A 22,239-nucleotide genomic window follows, 5' to 3' on the forward strand; every position below is an offset into this window, starting at 1 on the left:
GTTGGTGTTTACTTCCGGGTTGTTGACCCACGTGTGAACTCTACACAAAAAAATTACTGGCATGTTCGTAGCAATTCTTGAAGACTTATGAACTTCCGTGCTCTATTGTTAGTTGATGTTGTATTCAGATCGGCAGTGGCTGTCAAATTTAACAGTTTGCCTGCCTCAGTTTTCGGTCTCCCGCAGTTGTGTAATAAACCTGTGCTAGCAAAGTCGACACCAAGGCGTTGGGCAACGAGTATGAGCGACGATCAAAAACTTGCAGCTGTTCCCGAAGTTGACATCGACGATAATGGACGGTTTAAGTACATTTTAATCGAAGTGCACACCGATAGTGGGAATTCTAAGCATGTTGTGAGGGGATATGGGTGGGCAGGATTTCACGGTGAGAACCATGTCATTTAATGCGGGGTACGGTGAAATGTAATACGAGTTACACGTTACACCGGGTACGGTAGTTGGGGGAAATGTAATTGGACGTTCGTTACTAAGGGGGGTTGACCATTACAAATTCTGGAAGGGGACATAGTAGAAAAACTTGCCATTTTTTTTCTTTTGCTTACCTCAATTTTTTTAATTTTTTTTTTTATGATTGTAGATTTTTTTCTGTCATTAAAATTTCCCTGTAGAATATTAATTTTTGAAACTTTCCTCTGTATAGACTTTTTTCTTTTAAAATCTAATCCCTGTGCTTTTAATGTAATGGCCAATCCCTAAGTATAAATAATTATCATTATACCTACCGTAGTACTGCCCGGCCTTGTAAAGCTATTTGGGAAGTGCACCCTCACATCAGGGCAATAATTGCACCACCATGTTTGAGGTGACACTGTTACAAAATTGTAATTACCCGGTACATCTATAAGGTATATGATAAAGCCTTCAAGGACTGGAAACGGCATTTGCTGCTCTTGTTTGTACAGCTAATGCACACTCGCAAGCTAGGTTGCTCCCACCACACGACCTTGGGCCACAAAAGCCATATCCAGTGTATAAAGATTATTAGCAAATGTAATACCTGTGTGGTTCTACTGATTTATCTGTAATAATATTCTGGGATATTTGCATCAGCAATATCAGAGTAAACATTTTTTTTCTAAAGTGAAAACTAAGGAAAAATATGATCAAATTTGCGCAATTTTTTAACAATGAACTACTTTTGATACTTTATTTTCGCTTGGAATTTATTTTCGCTATTTTTGCTGAAGGGATGATTCTGTGAAAATAAAATCCAGTGAATATACTTTTTTTCCTTTATTTCCCATTAAACACATCAAAAATCAGTGAAAATAAATTCCATACAAAACGCCAAAAAAGCCTTTTTAGCGAAAATTAATTCCAGCGAAAATAAAGTATTCCACAGTAACCAAAAAGGAAAATGAAGTCTGGTTTACCTAGAACATACTAAGGCTTGTGTGTGATAAGACATTAGTATCGATGTACAAATGTATTTAATTTTTCATGAATAACTTTAATTCTAAGCCTGCCCCTCTAGTGCCCCTCCCCCATTGTATTTGTATATGCCCCTCTTCAGTACACATATAGTTATCTAGAGGGGCCTATACAATTACACAGGAGTGTTGGGATTCAGGTTACAAATGGGAATTTGTTGTTGGGGTGGGGCTTAAGAACTCTTTCTGTAGAATGTTTTGTAAATTATGAAAATAAACTTTATTTATTTTCAGCCGATGTCTATGACAAAGTTGTGCCTGGAATCGAAGCACTAGGGCTTGATTGTGAATGCAAAGGCGGTGGTAGAATTGAACACCATCAAGAAGAAAAGAAATTATTAGTTTATGGATATTCTATTGTGAGTAATTTATGAATAATCACCCGGATTTATATTACTATACTCATGGGTAGACGCTTGTTTTTAAACAATGACATGCTATGGCCATCTGATGCATACACAGGTGACAACTCCCACGCTTTAAGAGAAATAACATACGCAATTATGCTGAAACTGTTTGTTGCCATCTCAAATACCTGTTAACATAAATGAATAATGTTTGTTATAAGTATTACTAAAATAATTGTCTATTCTACACATTACAAAGAAGAAAACTTGTTTTCTAAAGTTGTAAATTCTAACCCGATATGAAAAATGGACAATATAGTGCAATTAATATATAAAAAGTATCATCTATATTTTTGGATTCATTTTTCAGGGTTATGGAAAAGCTGATCACTCCATTACCGTTGATTTATTAAAGAGAAAATATCCTGATTATGAAAGTATAACATTTACCAATGAAGGCTATTAGTGATTGGACATATTGTATTTGTGACTGGGTTTATAGCTTTCGTAAAATATACGTGTTTTAGATATTTTTCCAAGATGGTACAATTAACACATAAGCACACTGGTTAATGAAGGAACTCACATATATTGTTCGCTATTGAACGAAAATTAATGTAAGCAGTGTCACTCTCTAATGTGTAGCATTGAAAAGGCGGTAGTCGTCGTGCCGTGCATGTGCGACATTCATGTTGATAAACATTGATTTTCCCACAATCCAATGCATTCTTCTAATGGAAATCACAAGTATGAAATTTGACCTGGGCGTGACTTGCAGTAATTACTGCCGGTTACTCCTTGGATACCCTCCAATCACCTAAAAAATACCTAATTAAAGCTTGGTAATGTCTCACTTTGTAACAGTCAAAGTAACCATCTATGTTTATATGAGACCCATATATCTCTCTTGCATGCGTGGCCCGATGACTACCGTCCTTTAAACTGATAAATGAAGGATAAATATTCTGACTTTGGTTCTGGTAATTCCAACCTGTAGTACGAGATATTTGAATACGTTTGCAAGGCTAGCAAGTTAAAACTAACCAACCTAGGCCGTTATTATAGAGGTCTTGGAAATGTTGGAAAACACACAGATTCTTATCTACTGTGTTTATGCCCAAGCAAGGAATTTATAATTTTATAAATTATGTTCAGAACTGAGATGTGTTGCAGTGTATTTCATCTCAGAAATCTTTGTATATATATATATCAATACAATCCAATTTTAGGAAAGCATTCAACATAGGATAAGATTTGGATTGTTTGAAATCATTATGACTGGTTGATTAATATATGCCTTATCATATCATTAAGTAAAACATACCTAATTTTTTATTCGGTTTCAACAATGAATGTAAACAATTGCATTTTTTCATGCTAAATAAATTTACTGCAATCTATAGTTGATGTGTTCAATGTGTAATTATTAAAGACTTAAGGTATAGAATAGAATAGAATAGAATATTTTTTAGTTTTACATTTATTTTTTTGGTTATACAAATGATAATAATTTTTTTGCTTAAATACCACAAAATACTTCATACAAAATGTTCATCTCTATCCCAGAGTGTCACTTCCATTTGGATGTCCATTACAATAGTATATTATTATTTTAATACTAAGGGGTTGAACATGAAAATGTCTGGGAGGGTTATTTGGCAACACTACAAATTGATACTAAGGGGTTGGCCATGAAAATGTCTGGGAGGGGCATTTGGGAACACTACAAATTGATACTTGGGGCTGAAAATGAAAATGTCTGGGAAGGGCATCTTCTGCCTGCACTGTGTTGCTCCGTTCGAACATTCCTCCCTCCACAACACCGTGCGGTAATTCTATTCATAACCGTGTATGTCACGTGGTTGCGCGATAGAAAGTTTACCGACCAATAGAAAGCTTTGTCACATACACATATTCCTAATGCAATACTTCAAGGTGATAGTGGAGTGCTTCGCCGGAACATTCACCTTGAAAATTCAAGATGGGGAAGGGGATTTGGGAACACTACAAATTGATACTAAAGATTGACCATGAAAATGTCTGGGAGGGGGATTTGGGAACACTGCAAATTGATACTAAGGGGTTGACCATTAAAAAATCTGGAAGGGTGATTTGGGAACACTGAAAATTGATACTAAGGGGTTGACCATGAAAATATCCGGGAGGGGGATTTGGGAACACTACAAATTGATATTAAGGGGTTGACCATGAAAATGTCTGGGAGGGGGATTTGGGAACACTGCAAATTGATACTAAGGGGTTGACCATTAAAAAATCTGGAAGGGTGATTTGGGAACACTGAAAATTGATACTAAGGGGTTGACCATGAAAATATCTGGGAGGGGGATTTGGGAACACTACAAATTGATATTAAGGGGTTGACCATGAAAATGTCTGGGAGGGGGATTTGGGAACACTGCAAATTGATACTAAGGGGTTGACCATTAAAAAATCTGGAAGGGTGATTTGGGAACACTGAAAATTGATACTAAGGGGTTGACCATGAAAATATCTGGGAGGGGGATTTGGGAACACTACAAATTGATATTAAGGGGTTGACCATTAAAATGTCTGGGAGGGGGATTTGGGAACACTGCAAATTGATACTAAGGGGTTGACCATTAACAAATCTGGAAGGGTGATTTGGGAACACTGAAAATTGATACTAAGGGGTTGACCATGAAAATATCCGGGAGGGGGATTTGGGAACACTACAAATTGATATTAAGGGGTTGACCATGAAAATGTCTGGGAGGGGGATTTGGGAACACTGCAAATTGATACTAAGGGGTTGACCATTAAAAAATCTGGAAGGGTGATTTGGGAACACTGAAAATTGATACTAAGGGGTTGACCATGAAAATATCTGGGAGGGGGATTTGGGAACACTACAAATTGATATTAAGGGGTTGACCATTAAAATGTCTGGGAGGGGGATTTGGGAACACTGCAAATTGATACTAAGTGGTTGACCATTAACAAATCTGGAAGGGTGATTTGGGAACACTGAAAATTGATACTAAGGGGTTGACCATGAAAATATCCGGGAGGGGGATTTGGGAACACTACAAATTGATATTAAGGGGTTGACCATGAAAATGTCTGGGAGGGGGATTTGGGAACACTGCAAATTGATACTAAGGGGTTGACCATTAAAAAATCTGGAAGGGTGATTTGGGAACACTGAAAATTGATACTAAGGGGTTGACCATGAAAATATCTGGGAGGGGGATTTGGGAACACTACAAATTGATATTAAGGGGTTGACCATTAAAATGTCTGGGAGGGGGATTTGGGAACACTGCAAATTGATACTAAGGGGTTGACCATTAACAAATCTGGAAGGGTGATTTGGGAACACTGAAAATTGATACTAAGGGGTTGACCATGAAAATATCTGGGAGGGGGATTTGGGAACACTACAAATTGATATTAAGGGGTTGACCATGAAAATGTCTGGGAGGGGGATTTGGGAACACTGCAAATTGATACTAAGGGGTTGACCATTAAAAAATCTGGAAGGGTGATTTGGGAACACTGAAAATTGATACTAAGGGGTTGACCATGAAAATATCTGGGAGGGGGATTTGGGAACACTACAAATTGATATTAAGGGGTTGACCATGAAAATGTCTGGGAGGGGGATTTGGGAACACTGCAAATTGATACTAAGGGGTTGATCATTAAAAAATCTGGAAGGGTGATTTGGGAACACTGAAAATTGATACTAAGGGGTTGACCATGAAAATATCTGGGAGGGGGATTTGGGAACACTACAAATTGATATTAAGGGGTTGACCATTAAAATGTCTGGGAGGGGGATTTGGGAACACTACAAATTGATACTAAGGCGTTGGCCATGAAAATATCTGGAAGGGTGATTCAGGAAAACTGTGCATGTGGAATGACGCATTTTCTAAGGCTCGACTAATTTATGCCGTTGGTGGCGTGGCTGAGAGTCCTTTGTAATCAATGCTCTCATGCGTTCACTCAATCATAGGGATGGCGCTGTCTAAAAATATTTGACCTCCGTGCTGCTGACCTTCGAAGACGAACATGGCGGCCCGCGTGGTTCGTCGTGCTGTTCGGCTTTTTGAATCCACAGAGTGTTCCGTCACAATACGGTAAGCGGACCACGTGTCTAGTTCATAAATTACGCAGGTCATGTAATGCAGTGGAAAATTCCATGAGCGGTTACATGGGGAAATGGATCCCGTAGATTAACACATGTAGGATATAGTTTGTGTATGTGGGGGGGGGGTAGACTGGCAAAGTCGGGACTTCTTTTTTGTTTTACAATAATAAATATAATTAAAAAGGCCAAATAGACAATTAATTATATTTATTATTGTAAAACAAAAAAGAAGTCCCGACTTTGCCAGTCTAGGGGGGGGGGGTGTCTCGTCGTGGACAGTGTACCCATAAACACGACTGGCGTTGTGGTAATCCCGAGTTGAAAGGGAATCCCCAGCTTGTTGACTGCTTATGAGGTCTGTATTTAAGAAAAAAAAATGCATGTGACTGGCGACTGCTATATCAATGTATGTTGCGTCAATGACGCCGCCAGTGAATTGGCACAAACAAGTTACGTCAGTGCACAGGCGCTCGGAACGTTTCTTGGCTAATAAAAAATGACCTAAAGTGGGATCGGCATAGTTAGTCAGTCAGTTGGTACATCCCCCTACTACTCATATAATAACACAAGGTAGGAAAAATAACACGATTTTCCAAAACTTCACACAACTCAAGCATGATATTGCTATCGATCGACTTACATTACCCATGGAGGTAAAAAGAGAAGGAGTCACAGCCAAAATAATCCTTCTAAACTTCTTTTGTTTTAGCCAAGTTTAATCCTATAATTCCTATTGTCTTATCGTCCTTTCACCCCAGGATCGTCGCCAACGCGTCATTTACTCTCAAGCGTTGCTGCGTACAGTACACACTCCAAGGTCTTGTTTTACGATGTCACAGTAAATCTTAAAGGACATAAAGCATGCGCAGATATTTATACGTAGAGGAATCGTGTTTGTGAGAACGAGAACGTTGGAATTTTGAAAATTAGAGAATTTCTTGTTAAGTTTATGTAATTTTTCGTTTTTCAGAAAATTTTCCGTTGTATTATTGAATCGGCAATATGGTAATGTTTCAAAACCTTGCTAGTACTGCTTTTTAGTCCAAAATAAAGCTCGTTTAATGATCTTTGCACTGGTGCATGACATAGACCATGCGTTGTACCAGAGACTGAATTTTGAGGTTCGAAATGACACTTTTTGAAGTTTATATCCCGTGTATGTCCTACTTCCCATGGCAGTGCATGGAGGTAAAAATTCGCTGCATTTTTTGTTTTCGAGCAATCTTTTTGTTTACAGCATATGCAAAACAATTCTTCGTCTGTAATATGCTCTTCGATTTCGTTTATGTCTTCTGAATTGAAGCATATAGCAGTTTCAGCATCGTAGTCAAACTCGTGCGCGTTATCAATCGTCGCCATATTTGTTTATAAGAATTTGACTAGAATTGTCACGAAAATCACCGAATGCTGTTGAAGGCGTCCGTAGTATGCTAATGCATCGTAATGCTCACTGGGCTAAGCGGAAACTGTCCTCCTTGGTCCGTTCGGCAAATAAACTCCCTGATCTATGTACAAACAGCAGCGACCATCCTAGTACCTTTGATCTAAGCTTGGCTGTGACTCCTTCTCTTTTTACCTCCATAAATTACCTTTATTCGAACTAAAACTGGTTAAATCCTGTGAAAATCGAAATACCAGAGCAATAAGAACAAACCCATCTACGTGGATATTTTGAAGCAGAGGCCCGAGCATGCGTATATGTTTGGAACTGCGCATGTTTGGAACTGCGCATGCTCAGGATTTAACCCGTTTTAGTCCGAATAAAGGTAATGTAAGTAGATCAATAGTTTCTGAATATTTTATGAAAAAAATGATCTTCAAATTTATTTTTTGCATTATACACAAATACATGTACACTTCCTAAGACTGGAATTATATTTGTCAGATGAAAAATAATGTTTTTCTTCTTCTTACAGATCAAGCCAAAATGGCCCACGTAGCTTTTGTAGCAGACATGGCTCACCTGAAACTATTCCATTAACACAGCCATTACCAGGGTTACCAAAACCAAAATATGCAACAACCACAGAACACACCCATGAAACAAAAGTAACTACATTATCCAATGGACTAAGAGTTGCTTCACAGAATAAATTTGGTCAATTCTCAACTTTAGGTGGTAAGTTTCATATGATACATATTTCATGGATGAATAAAACCAGTTTGAAAAGTGTTAGTTTTTCACTGTGTTGTTAGCAGAGATCCATCTTTACAAAATGAAAACATGGAAAATGGCACCACCAGCAATTTCACTGAATTTTGAAGTTTCCGAACCTTGCAGAGAAACAATGAATTCTATTGTTATTTTAATTGTTCACATAGATTTAATTCAGCGAAATCGAAAACTATAATTAATGTGTTTATAGACAGTTTTCCACTCACTATCAGATTCTGCATGGAATCAAAGGTTAAAACATGACAAACAAAAATCATAGTATTGCAGTGACGTCAAAACATTGCTGGGGGTATGACAAAGGAGATTTTTTTGTCATGCTATGTACAATTGATACTGATCTATTACGATTAAGTTAGGGTATCTCAATTCTATATTCCCCTTGAAAAAATCAGCATTTTGACATTCAGATATAAAAAGCAAAAATTCAAGTTCAAAATCAAATCATTTGAATTTCGTGGTGGATATTCTGTCTGTGTCTTTTGCATAATGTGAAATCTCACAGGGAATCTCCTATCAATTACATGTATCTGAATTATCAAATCATCAATTATCAGAATTATGTTTCTGGTCAGCACGCGTACCACCCAAAACAGTGTGGGCCAATTTTTTTCCTCTACTTATTTTTTCACTGCAGAGCGCCCTCTGTTGATGATTTAATGAAACTGTTGAATATTTTTTTTTTTTACAAGCACATCACTAACAGAATTTACTGTATCCTGGAACATTATAGAATGATTTTTGATGATTTAGCCACCTCTGTAATTTACATATTACTAATTATTCATGCGAACACCGCCCTCACAGTTTACAATGTTCTAATAATTCTGCCTTCTTTTATAGTTTTTGTAAATTCTGGTTCAAGGTATGAAATAGATTATAAAAATGGTGTTTCACATTTTCTCGAAAAGCTGGCATTTATGGTAAGTGAGATTATAGTGACTGTGGATTATTTTGTAACGGAATTTGTCTGGCAGAAATCTAAGTGACAACTTTCTCAGAAATGATAAATTGTACTATCTACCAGTATGTTGTCATGACAACTGATAATTGTAATCTACTTTCAGTCCTCATCCAAATTTGAAAGTCGGGACCATATTATGAAAGAATTAGAAAAATACGGTGGAATTGTTGATAGTCAGTCATCAAGGTAAGTACTGAGACAGTTGTCTTTCTAACTTCCAATGTTAACTATTTCTCGGTCCCTGTTAGAGAACACAGTCCAAAAACAGGAACGTGTGGATTGACCTCCGTTCGTTTGTTCGTACATCCGTCCTTCTGTCCAGACTAGTATCTTGGATATGCTTTGGCTGTATACATTTTGTTTTTGTTGTATTTTCCATAATCCTGACTAAGTGATGTTTATATTAGGGTAACAAAAATATTGCAACATGAGGCAAATTATATTGACTGATGCAATCATGTATGCAAAATACAGCATTAAAAGGCCAAAAATAAAATCCGCCAATAGCGAATGTTCAAAGTGTCAGATCAACTTGACCGGACTTGATAGCAGTGCGAATGCATGACGCCGTCCTGATGCGACAACCGAACAAGGATTCCATGTAGAGCAGTTAAGCTTGTGAACGCCATTAAATATACAACAATTATTAAAACTATCAATCTGAATTTTCAATTACCTAAATTATCATTTAATTGAATTATCAGTTACTGTATCAATTATATGAACGGAAGTGCCATTTAATTGAGTTTTCATTCTCGCTGTTGACTTTGTCGAGCGAATCCTATCATATGAGTGATTGCCCATCGTTGTCCGTATCAACTTTTTAGCTCCGCTGTCGACTTGGTCGAGCGGAGCTTATCATATGAGTGATTGTCCATCGTCGGCGTCCGTCGCCGGCGTCAGTCGTTGTCGTTCGTGTCAATGTTTTACTATTTCGACTTCTGAATGATTTGATTCTTGGTGTATATGTACCTTGGGTAGACCTCTCTCAGATTTGTTCATTTTGTAATGATATCTTTAATTCTCTAATTTTGGTCAATATTTTTGTCATTTTTGGTAAAAAGTGATATTTTGGACTTCTTGTTAAAAACCGCAAGTCCAATTGCTTTTATATTCCATTTATATGTGCTACATATGGACCTTTCTCAGATTTGTTCATTTTATAATGATATCTTTAATTCTCTAATTTTGGTGAATATTTTTGTCATTTTTGGTAAAAAGTGATATTTTCGACTTCTTGTTAAAAACCGCAAGTCCAATTGCTTTGATATTACATATATAGTTACTACATGTGGTCCTCACTCAGACTTCTTCATTTCATGTTGATATCTTTAATTCTCTAATTTTGGTGATTATTTTTGTAATTTTTGGTAAAAAGTGATATTTTTGACTTCTTGTTAAAAACCTCAAGTCCAATTGCTTTGATAATACATATATAGGTACTACATGTGGACCTCTCTCAGATTTGTTCATTTTGTAATGATATCTTTAATTCTCTAATTTTTGGTGAATATTTTGTCATTTTTGGTAAAAAGTGATATTTTCGACATCTTGTTAAAAACCGCAAGGCCAATTGCTTTGATATTACATATATAAGTACTACATGTGGACCTCTGTCAGATTTGTTCATTTTGTAATGATATCTTTAATTCTATAATTGATGAATATTTTGTCATTTTTGGTGAAAAGTGATATTTTTGAATTCTGGAAATGAAATGTGCAATGCTAACAGCGGAGCTATCTCAGTCGACAGGCTGCTTGTCTTGTCACTCTCAGCAGTAAATGTTTTTTAAATTATTGTGATTCAGGGATACAATGGTGTATGCAATGTCAGTTGAAAGCACTGGATTGGACGCTGGTGTATGTGTACTTGCTGATGCTGTTCTACATCCTTTGTTAACACCGGAAGAGGTAATCAATTCATCGTTATAATATTTTATTATCTTTGTGTATAATTCAGCACACACTTGTTTGTAGAACAACCTTAGAATGAGAAATGCATCATACATACATACTGTATGTTATTTTTGAGACGAACTACATTCCATGAATTCATTGGGCTAAAACATATCAAGTTATTACCATGAGTCTTCACTGTGATGTCCAAAAGTAGAATACGAAAAGGGAAATTGACAAATAATAGTTAAGGTAGAAGCCTACTCATAAATAAAAAAAACACAGAATTTATTCATTTTGAAATAAATTGTACTGCAAGCCAATACAAGGATATTGACCTAAAAAAAGTTGGGGGGGTCACCAACCTTTTTTTGTTCGAGAAATTGATGGTAGTATTTTAGTGGAAAGTGGCCATTTTGACACTATTATAACACTTTTACCACAGGTTCCTATGACAGAGATATTATGCAATATCTCAAAGTCTAGCCTAAAGTCTATATTGTTAATGGAGTACTTAATGTTGTTCTGATTTATTTAAAAAAATCTGGGTTTTAAAAAAGTTTCAAAAAATGCAATCTTTCTTCAACCTTGTGTACTATGGGATTGTTCTAAAAATAGCAATTTTCAAGAAATATTAGGACACTTTTCTTAAAAAGCACACAAAATAATGCTATTTCGTTTTACCATTGGACAATAGCTTCATGATTGTACATAATAAATTAAATGTGATTTATGACCAATTTTGTCAAAGAATGATTATTTCCCAAATATTGCCCCAAGGTTTCAGGATTGAAACGAAATGATTCTAGCACCAACAATAATAATATATACTGTGCATTAATAACATATGGCTAAGTAGAAAGACCTCAGAATTGTAGAAACAACTGTGTTACTAATATTCAGTAAATTTGATACAATGTCAAAGTCAATCAAATCTACGCTGTGCAGAAAGTATACTGTATTTTCTAATTCCAGATTGAGTTGGCTGCCTTAACAATTCAATTTGAGTTAGAGGATTTGAGATTAAGACCTGATCCTGAGCCACTGCTGACAGAGATGATCCATGCAGTAAGTTTTTTTTCTTCTTCTTAATTTTTAGTTTTTAATATTTTTCTCTTAATTTATTATTAATCAGTTGCTGGGCTATTGTGTAACACGCCGCACATATTTAATAACACTCACAGAATTATTTTGATGCAATGCACCAACTATCCTCGGGGGCGGACATCTGGGCATTTTCACCGTCTGGCAACCCGCGGCGGTGAAAACAAAGGCCCAAAACTCACAGAAAACGGTACTTTGGAGTGATTGTTGAGACTCCTCTGAACAGTGCAACAAGATTAGCCCTACGTGTGTAACATATATAAATTTGATTGTTCGGGATTACTTCAAAGTTGAGTTTGTATTGTTTTCTTGAATTTTCACCGGCTCGACCGGCGTTCCACAGCAGCGCGCACAGAGCCCATAGAAATGCATGGTACAGTGGTGCGCGTCTTAGCAACGTGGAACGTATGTGACGTAGCTCCGCCCCCGAGGATATGCATAACATGCTTTTGGAACACGTTAATGTCCAACAAATTAAGGCCTAATTTGGTGCAGTTATACACCCTGCCACCTAATAACTTCTACTAATACGTGTAAGGTCATCAACTTAATATACTGTAAAATGACTAATTTTCACTGGGTTTAAATTTCACTGATTTACCATTTCAGGCACATTCAGTGGGTTTTAAATTCACGGTTTCGTCATTTAGATAATGTGTTCTATGCTAAATTTTACATAGTCACTGGGTTTTAATTAAGCGCATTTTCCAGTCAGCGAAATAAGCTAAATTAAAACCCAGTGAATAATTAACCCCTTTACAGTATGTGTTACTACAATAGTATTTCAACATTGTCTAAACTCATTTCGACTGAAAACAAAAACATTGTTACTACAACACCACATTTTCCATCTTCACTTTTTCCATGTCCATTTACATTTTTGTTCATGATTTCATTCGGGCAGATGTGGAGAGAATTTCTCATACCCATGTGTATTTTAAGATGGGATGTCAGCTAAGATCGTTGATTAAAGTATAGAATTCTTTTTAAATAAAAAAAAAAAAAAAAAAAAAAAATTATCAGGGACTATTTTAAGAATAATGACAAAAATTGACAATCACAATGTTTTTAATATTTTAGCACTCAAACTTCTGAATTGTGAGTTTATAAACCTGAAATTTTCTCCTTTTACACATTCTAGGCTGGTTACCAAGGAAACACATTAGGATTGCCAAGGCTGTCTCCAAAGGACAATGTGTCCATCATTGACAGGACTGAGATTTTGAATTTTATGTACAACTACTATGTCCCATCCAGGATGGTTCTTGCTGGTGTCGGCATGGAACACGAAGACCTTGTTGAACTTGCTAGCAAATATTTTATTTCAAACACGCCTGTTTGGAACAGGGAGTTTGATGGCACATTAAGCAAAGGTGCGGATGACTCAATATCGCAATATACTGGAGGAATTGTCATGGTAATAATATTTCTAAATTGCTTATTTACTTTTATGCATGCATGCTGAAAACCTATACTGTAGAACTGAAAATTTTGTGGTAGACAAAAGTTTAATGTAGCACTTCGGTGAAGCTTTATTATTTTTTTGTTCTTGCTGAACAAGCTTTCCAAGTTGTTGTGCTAAAAATGATTTCCGCATTATTTTCTCTGTCTGTGGCAAAAGGACTAGATTTCCAAAAAATTTCCCCAACAGTTTGCCAGTTTTAAAATGCCTGCTATGAGATGATTGGTGCTTAAACCACTGTTGAACAAAGCCCTAATTCATTATACATCCCAATGTTGTACATTGTACCAAAGAAACATGCATTTTGTTTTCACAAATAATAATTTGATTTTTGGATGATACAATAATGAGCTCGTGGTTAAATAAAATAACACTGTTACACAGGTGATCACAGGTGGCATTGTTATCTCTTGTCTGATGTAGACATGAGGTTTTAAACAGAAACCATTTGATTATGACAAGATGTATGGTGGGTGCAACATGTGAAGCAGGACATGCTTACTTTTTAGCTCCGCTGTCGACTTTGTCGAGCGGAGCTTATCATATGAGTGATTGTCCGTCGTTCGTCGTCCGTGTCAATGTTTTACTTTTTCGACTTCTTCTTGAAAACTACAAGCCTGAATGCTTTGATACTTGGTGTATATGTACCTTGGGTAGACCTCTCTCAGATTTGTGCATTTCATGATGATATCTTCAATTCTCTAATTTTGGTGAATATTTTTGTCATTTTTAGTAAAAAGTGATATTTTCAACTTCTTGTTAAAAACCGCAAGTCCAATTGCTTTGATATTACATATATAGGTACTACATGTGGACCTCTCTCAGATTTGTTCATTTTCTAATGATATCTTCTGTTCTTTAATTGCCATGTGCATTGCTAACAGCGGAGCTATCTCAGCTGACAGGCTGCTTGTTTCAAAACATCTGACAACCCTTCATGTATACCATGGAGTTCATATACATTTCTCCTTCTGATTTGTAGTATACTTGTCAGTTTTTGTTTTGTTCTTGTGGATTGTTTTGACAAAGTCATTTGTTTTGCGTTCTTGACGTCTAAATTCAGCATTCAATACTTTTGACTTAACATCTGTGGTTAGGTATGTCATCTCCAATTTACAGCTCTGAGTTAGATTTGAAATCATGTGGTTTGAACACCCTCTAGTGTTCAACTTTGATATTATCCTGAAAAAATGTTGTAAGTGCTAAACCATTTAACTTTACCGTTATCTGAATATTAATTTTTGTTTGTGTATGTAGGAGGAAAGAAACATGGCTAACATTGCTCCTGGCACACCGATCCCAGAATTAGCACACATAGTAATTGGTTTGCAAAGCTGCGGTCATAAAGAAGATGACTTCATTCCATTCGCTGTTCTTAACATGATGATGGGAGGTGGTGGATCGTTCTCTGCTGGAGGTCCCGGAAAAGGAATGTACACACGTTTGTATTTGAATGTTTTGAATCGCTACCATTGGATGTACAGTGCGGCTGCCATGCATCATAGTTACGAAGATAGCGGTATATTCTGTATACATGCCAGTGCTAATCCTGCAATGGTGAGTGTCTGCTATCAAGCTATGTTTCATTGTGGGTGCTTTCTGGTCCCCATTGAAAAATGTTTTTTTTTTCCCCCTATGCAGCTGTTTTCATGCTGCAATGTTCACTTGTCCCTATTCAGGACTGTTTTCTGGCCTCCATGCAGGACTGTTTCTCTTTCCCCATGCAAAACTGTTTTCTTGCCTCCTTCCAGGACTATCTCCATGCCCCAATGCGGGGTTGTTTCTCTTTCCATGCGCAGAACTGTTTCCCACAATCAGGACTGTTTTACTGCCTAATTCAGGACTGTTTCTTATTTCCCCATTCAGGACTGTTCCTTTTCCCCCCATTCTGAACTGTTTCTTTTTCCCCCCATTCAAGACTGTTTCCCTTTCCCCATTCAGGACTGTTTCCCTTTCCCCTATCAGGACTGTTTCTCTTTCCCCACTCAGGACTGTTTCCCTTTCCCCATCAGGACTGTTGCCCTTTCCCCATTCAGGACTGTTTCCCTTTCCCCTATCAGGACTGTTTCTCTTTCCCCACTCAGGACTGTTTCCCTTTCCCCACTCAGGACTGTTTCCCTTTCCCCACTCAGGACTGTTTCCCTTTCCCCATCAGGACTGTTTGACCGATATACATTATGACTTATCGTTAAATATAAATATTTTTTGCAGCGTAATCATTCGATGGAAAAGAGTGCAGTCAATTAGTTGCGTAAAAACAACGGTTTTAGTTAATGGTACATCATAAAACAAGTGTTCTCGTTCGTGTCGCATTTTTATATAAAAAAACTTAGTCTAAATTACTCTAATTGTCCCCAGGGAAAGGTACCTGCCCTGATATTAAAGATTCATTATTTAGAGGAGCGTCCGACAGTATGGTGAACGTCCGAGTAATTTAACAAACCTTGTGATCAGTTAAGGTTTTAAATGTGTTCTGTAATTAGGGTACGAATATTCAGTCTGTTTATCCCGACAAACCCTAACACATAAACAGTATTGCAGCTGTGTTCGACATTACTTCAGTGATAATGTGTTCTACTGTAACATCTTTCCACAGTGAAATAGTCTGAATACGTACCATCTCATCTATTCATATAATTGCACATTTGTTTAATCCTACTAATTTGGGAAATCACGAAGATTTTGTTCTGTTCTCATCTTTGCGCAATTGTGCGCACAGTTTCCAGAATACCAAAAACGTCTAACGAACGGGTAAAAAGTGATTTCAGTTAATCAGTTTCAATGATCGCAGTATATTGTATGCTGATATGTTGAAGAACCGGACATACGTATAGGGTAGGCGTTACGTTAAATATGTAAACTCACAGTTGCCGCTATCATAGGAAGTAAAATTACATATTTCATCGTGATTTTACATAGTATTTACCCTGCCGTTTATTTGGCGCTGTGTACTTGTTTTACTTAGTAGCTATCATGAGTGTACATTTATGTGTCAGTGCCAGTTATTGTTATTAATGCAGCACCGCTACTTTCACTGGTTTCGCCATCTGTTACAGCAAAATCGAATGACCTTTGTCACAATGCCTGGCTTCGCCGCATGGCCTGCGCTGTACAGTACATACTTGCGGTAGAAAGGGGTCAGAGGCAACTTTGTAGAACAATGTCATCTCTGGGTTTTAACAGAATCACGTCGAAAGTGTTGATGATCCGTTTACGAAATGTGTTCATACCAACATAGTTTAATAAATATTGAACTAGGATCTAATAGCGTCTGTATTAGTGAACACATTATATGTGGCAGTCTTATAGTAAATAGTGCACACAAATAAGCATTGGTGGTACAGGCAAATATCTAACAGGTTTAAGATGGATCTGTATTATGATAGTACGATACACTTTCCCCTGATGAGAAGTCAAAATTCGACATGATGCTTCTTCAAGGACAAAATGCATCAAACAAAAGATAACAGCCCAACATAACTTGATGGCGCTGTGCATTGTAGCATCTGTAGCGAACCTGTCCGTTGAGGGCGGTGTTTATACTATACCAAGAATGTTGCTTGAGGGCATTCATTCAATGTCAAAGGTCACACAACGATTGAACTTATTAAGGTTTCACTGTTATATTATATATTCCCATTAAACTATATGTAAAATACTGAAGGTAAATGCAGACAATTTCAAGCAAAGTTAGTTATTTAAAAACTGTTTCCAAGGGGTTGAAAATTAAGTTCACCAAAATAGAACGAAACAAACAATTTCCTAAGAGCGGTTCAACTCTTTTCCATCATAAGGACACGATGATTTTCCATAGCGAGGCAAAATATATCACGTTGCACTTCACCTTGAAAATATGAAAACTAAAAGACTTTCCGTATTTAAAATACAACTTCTTGTAGTTTACATCATGTACCACCTCATCTATCATTCAGTATTATATTCCAGCTCATAAACATGATGAACACTGCATATTCACGTTTTGTTAGCCCATGCCATTTCTATTAGAATTTTTTTCAACTAATTTCATTTATTCCATGACACCGATTTGCGTCTCTCCGCAGACAGTTTCCCAATGATATACTAGTGAAAACACAAAGTAATCGGTACCGATGTTGTAACTCTGAACGTATCTCTAAATTAAAAGCTGACCCTCACAAAACCTTAATTTGTTAGTCAAACTTCTGCAAACATCTCACATCTGTTTCGTGCACATATAATTAGACAGGAGTTGGCATTGCCGATTAGAAAGCCAACTGTTTAGAAAGTGCCGAGTGAACGTTTGGTAACATTATTAGTAGTATATTTTGAATGGGAGTCATGTATGTCAAATGTTTGTCGATGCGTTATTGTACCTTTCTTGTTTGTATGGTTCATATATTCATTCAGTTATTCCATCCTGTTAGCAGTGATTTACCAAATAAGTCAAACTGAGTTATTGAAACATAGTACTTATTTATGTTTAATAAAAAACCATACTGTCCACCACTGACCCTCGCATTGCAGAAAGTGACAACAAGATTTGTGGGTCATTTGCGTTTATATTTAAGTGTAGCTTCACTACTGTGATCAGTTTTCACACAAACCATGACCGTTTCAAAAGTCATGATGTATTGACGCTAGACATAGAAGTTGAGGCCGTCGCAAATATATGCAAATTTATTTTCGACATCTAATATTAACAGAAATATTCGAATTAATATCAAAAACATTGTAACAATATCATATCATAGCGAAATATGTCATTCCACATCAGGACTGTTTCCCTTTCCCCATCAGGACTGTTTCCCGTTCCCCACTCAGGACTGTTTCCCGTTCCCCACTCAGGACTGTTTCCCTTTCCCCACTCAGGACTGTTTCCCTTTCCCCACTCAGGACTGTTTCCCGTTCCCCACTCAGGACTGTTTTCCTTTCCCCACTCAGGACTGTTTCCCTTTCCCCACTCAGGACTGTTTCCCTTTCCCCACTCAGGACTGTTTCCCTTTCCCCACTCAGGACTGTTTCCCTTTCCCCACTCAGGACTGTTAAATTTTCCCTATTTAGTTCTGTTCCCCACAACTGTCTCTTCATCATCATGCAGAACTCTTTCACTGCCCCATTGAGGACCATTTCCCTGTCCACATGCAGGACTGTTTCCTTTTCCTGTTTAGAATTCTTTCCCTGTCCCCATTCTGAAATCTTTCACTTTCAAGAAGTTTAAATCACTTATCACCGTGGTTATCACATATACATGTAGGTTGGTGTTCGTATAATTCTCCTTTAGGCCAGACTTTTATTATCCCTTGTTTCACAAACCCGCCGAAAATGAAATAAAATTTTATTTCAGCGTAAATTCTCGCGCACGCCGACTTGTAAATGCAAAAAATTGCTAGAAAATACTTATTTTTATCTTCAATTTTTTTTCCACCCGCCGCATAACAAACCCAAGTTGCATTTTCGTGGGAGTATCATGATCTAAGTACCGAAGTCTCGCGCAGATGAGAAACAAGGTTCATACATGGAATAAAATTTTATTTCATTTCTTCTCTCCAATCAATGATCTCACTTACAATTCTTTGAGAATCACACAAATCTAATGAAAAAAAAAATTAATTTTATTTTTTTTTCCGCCCTCCTCAAAAAAATTGCCTTATAAAAACTTGAGAAAAAAGGAATAAAAAAGTCTCGCCTTACCCATGAATCAATGTGTTTCTATGTTTCTTATTAGCTTAAAGAATTGGTAGAAATTATTGTGAAAGAATTTGTTAATATGGCTGGCAATGTTGAATTTGTAAGTATTACATTGAATTATTGTGCTGTAACTTTTTTCTTATGCGGCAATCATCTGTATTTTTTCTAAATTTGTTTGTAATTTTAAAATTCAAAATTGTATTCGTGGTACCAAATAAGTTAACACAGATTATGTTGCCATGTCACACAAATAGCAACAAATTGATGATTATTCACTCAGTACCACAAAAATCTTTTGGATCAGTTTAAAAAGAAAAAAAAACAACAGCTCTTATCAATTTAATTACTGAACAACCCTGGTATCAACCCTGAACATACAACGTGATGCAAATTATTTGAGCAGAAAATAATCTTCACTGAAAAGATTATTTGGGATTTTTGTATGAAGTTTATTTGCACTGAGTTGAATGTGAAATATAGGAAAAAAGGTGTATTTTTTGGATTTTATTTTCAGGGAGTCATCCATCCTTTCAGCAAAAATAGTGAAAATAAAGCATTTTACAATAGTTGTTAGTGTGCTAATATTACTGTAAAATACTTTATTTTAGCTGGAATTAAGGTAGAGATGCAGTTTATTTGGCTTGCTTTTTAATTGATTAATTAGACAATGAAGATGGTATTATATGTCCAACATGTTATATATTTTCTGAAAGCTTATTATACAAACTTTGTAAAACTTGTCTTTATTTTAAATATCCAGAATGCGTTTTTGATTTTGAGTCAAAAAGTGGTTTAAAAAAAATTAGCTTAAAAACTTCAAGTCCGTTTGTGGGTAAAATTACATCACTGGATACCTTGGTATACTACTAATTCAAATGCGTCCACTCATCTCTCTAACGGCTTTCAAAGTTGAAAAGACTTTTTAGGTGTTTTGTATGGAATTCATTTTCACTGAAGTTGAATGTAAAATATAGGAAAAAGGTATATTCACTGGATTTTATTTTCAGCAAAAAATAGCAAAAATTAATTTCAAGCAAAAATAAAGTATTTTACAGTAAGCACATACTACATGGCCATGAGGGCACTAGTATACGTATATTTCTCTGAAGACTGGGGGGTATCAAAAATACCTACCGTAAAATCTGTATTAGAAGCCGCATCCCTAATAGAAGTCGCACCCATTCTTTTTGAATAATTGAGAACCAAAAATTCATCATTTCTCATATGTATAGATGCTCTATTAGAAGCGGCATCCCTTCCGTTTCATTGTATCATTTTAATAGAAGCCGCGGCTTTTATTACAGATTTTACAGTACTATTTCAAGAGCCTGGCATAGAATAGCCAAAGGAATACACACTAGTTGTCTGCTGCCTTCTTTTAGACTTATGACTAGTGATATCACAATTTCTTCCTAAATCAATATAAAGGCGATATATTGTGCTATGTTAATCTGGTAATTGTGGCATCTTGTCTTTAGATGGAGTTGTGTCGTGCCAAGACTCAGCTTAAATCAATGTTGATGATGAACCTGGAATCTCGCCCAATTGTATTTGAAGATGTTGGTAGACAGGTGCTGGCAATGGGGTACAGAAAACCCCCAGAAGAATTTTGTAGATTAATAGGTAAGCAATGTTTGGCACTGTGATAGTCACACAGTCATCACTCCATGTTTTATAGTCTGATCCATCTTGTATGTTGTCATGGTAATATTCTGTCCATCCTAAAATCAACTTGATGATAATGGCTTTTTTAATTTTCTAACGCTGGCATTTGATTGAATAATAAAAGTAATTGGAATGGTATATCTACATCTAGATTACCATTATTATAGTGGTGGTAGTTTTCTTTATTAGGTCCGCTGTAAACATAGATGACAGAGCTCAGCTGGTCATATAAGTGATTGTCTGTCGTCCGTCTGTTCATCTGTTTGTCTGTCAACAATTACATTTCCACCTTCTTCTTGAAAACTACTATCTCAATTGCTTTGATACTTGGTATTTAGGTATACTCTATTTTTTAGTGAACATTTTTGGTCAGAAATGTTATTGTTAACTTCTTCTTAAAAACTGATGCTCCAATTGTTTTGATATTTGATACATGTTTACATACATCAGATTAGTTCCTTCTGTGACATATGGGGAACACTCAAAGCTCTGTTCAAACAGTGGAGTAATTTCAACCATCAGTTTGCTTGTTTTATGGTCACTTGGCATGCAAACTGAATTCCCAGTATCCTCTTTGATGGTATCCTATATATATCAATGTGTGATTTCTTCTCTCATTTCTTCTGATTTGTTTTTTTGCAGACAGTGTAACAGAAGATGATATCATTCGAGTCGCCACTAGAATGTTACGTACAAAGCCCTCTGTTGCTGCTATGGGTGACTTAAAGAAAATGCCAGATTTTGTGGACATTTGCGCCGGTCTAGCCAGTAAAAGTGGCAGATTACCTCGCAGATTTTCTCTCTTTGGGAACTAAACGAAGGAGACATTTTCACCATTTTGTTTTTTAATTAATCTTCATACCTAAGAGTGTAAAGTGAAAATCATCATTTTGTGGAAGTCATACTGCAAATACCTGCAGGTCCTAACAACCCTGGTTTTTCACTGCGTCATAATTTGTGACTTGTGAAATTCATGAGTATTTTTATTTTAAGGTACTGTTAAAAAAATTAATTGCATCCTGATTATAGCCCTGCCTAGTTGAGAGTTCGGATCGACAGTGTTTATGACAACAATTCAAAAACTGCAAATGTCTTGATAGCAAACTGCACTCTTTGTTCTAATGTGTTGACTGTGAAATCTTTTCAACCAAACCTGCGAGTCGGCGCCAAGATGTTCAATGCTATATTCTACTGATCAATCAAGTGTTATGTAGCGTAGCTATTAACGCTATGAAGCGACTCTTCAGCATAATAAAAGTGATGCAATGTTGATAAATATGACACCCTAGCTGGAGGCAAATAATGTTAAAATGGCTCTCCGCATCGAAACAACTGTGTAGTCATGTTGTGTTGAAGAGAGATGATTCGAAGATGA

General features: G+C 36.4%; 2 protein-coding genes across 2 annotated transcripts; both read left to right on the forward strand.

Annotated features, from left to right (window-relative positions):
• Window positions 1-19: 19 nt before the first annotated feature.
• Window positions 20-3,200, forward strand: LOC100366766 (14 kDa phosphohistidine phosphatase-like). The gene is made up of 3 exons (XM_002736751.4): window positions 20-385; window positions 1,686-1,810; window positions 2,169-3,200. The coding sequence occupies exons 1-3, from the start codon at window positions 88-90 to the stop codon at window positions 2,262-2,264; spliced, it is 519 nt and encodes a 172-aa protein (XP_002736797.1). The 5' UTR covers window positions 20-87; the 3' UTR covers window positions 2,265-3,200.
• A 2,576-nt stretch (window positions 3,201-5,776) lies between these two features.
• On the forward strand, window positions 5,777-22,239 carry LOC100367989 (mitochondrial-processing peptidase subunit alpha-like). Its single transcript, XM_085491794.1, has 11 exons — window positions 5,777-5,922; window positions 7,850-8,052; window positions 8,950-9,029; window positions 9,174-9,256; window positions 10,879-10,981; window positions 11,942-12,034; window positions 13,212-13,487; window positions 14,790-15,089; window positions 19,237-19,299; window positions 20,678-20,822; window positions 21,507-22,239. The coding sequence occupies exons 1-11, from the start codon at window positions 5,855-5,857 to the stop codon at window positions 21,677-21,679; spliced, it is 1,587 nt and encodes a 528-aa protein (XP_085347920.1). The 5' UTR covers window positions 5,777-5,854; the 3' UTR covers window positions 21,680-22,239.

This window comes from Saccoglossus kowalevskii, chromosome 17, assembly GCF_978046115.1.
Source record: "Saccoglossus kowalevskii chromosome 17, keSacKowa6.1, whole genome shotgun sequence".
Lineage (NCBI taxonomy): Eukaryota > Metazoa > Hemichordata > Enteropneusta > Harrimaniidae > Saccoglossus > Saccoglossus kowalevskii.

Coding starts and splice junctions, on each gene's coding strand:
- LOC100366766 (XM_002736751.4), top strand. CDS start 88: ATGAACTTCCGTGCTCTATTGTTAGTTGATGTTGTATTCAGATCGGCA. Junction 386..1,685: donor TGGGTGGGCAGGATTTCACG/GTGAGAACCATG, acceptor ATTTATTTTCAG/CCGATGTCTATGACAAAGTT. Junction 1,811..2,168: donor TAGTTTATGGATATTCTATT/GTGAGTAATTTA, acceptor TTCATTTTTCAG/GGTTATGGAAAAGCTGATCA.
- LOC100367989 (XM_085491794.1), top strand. CDS start 5,855: ATGGCGGCCCGCGTGGTTCGTCGTGCTGTTCGGCTTTTTGAATCCACA. Junction 8,053..8,949: donor TCAATTCTCAACTTTAGGTG/GTAAGTTTCATA, acceptor CTTCTTTTATAG/TTTTTGTAAATTCTGGTTCA. Junction 20,823..21,506: donor AGAATTTTGTAGATTAATAG/GTAAGCAATGTT, acceptor GTTTTTTTGCAG/ACAGTGTAACAGAAGATGAT.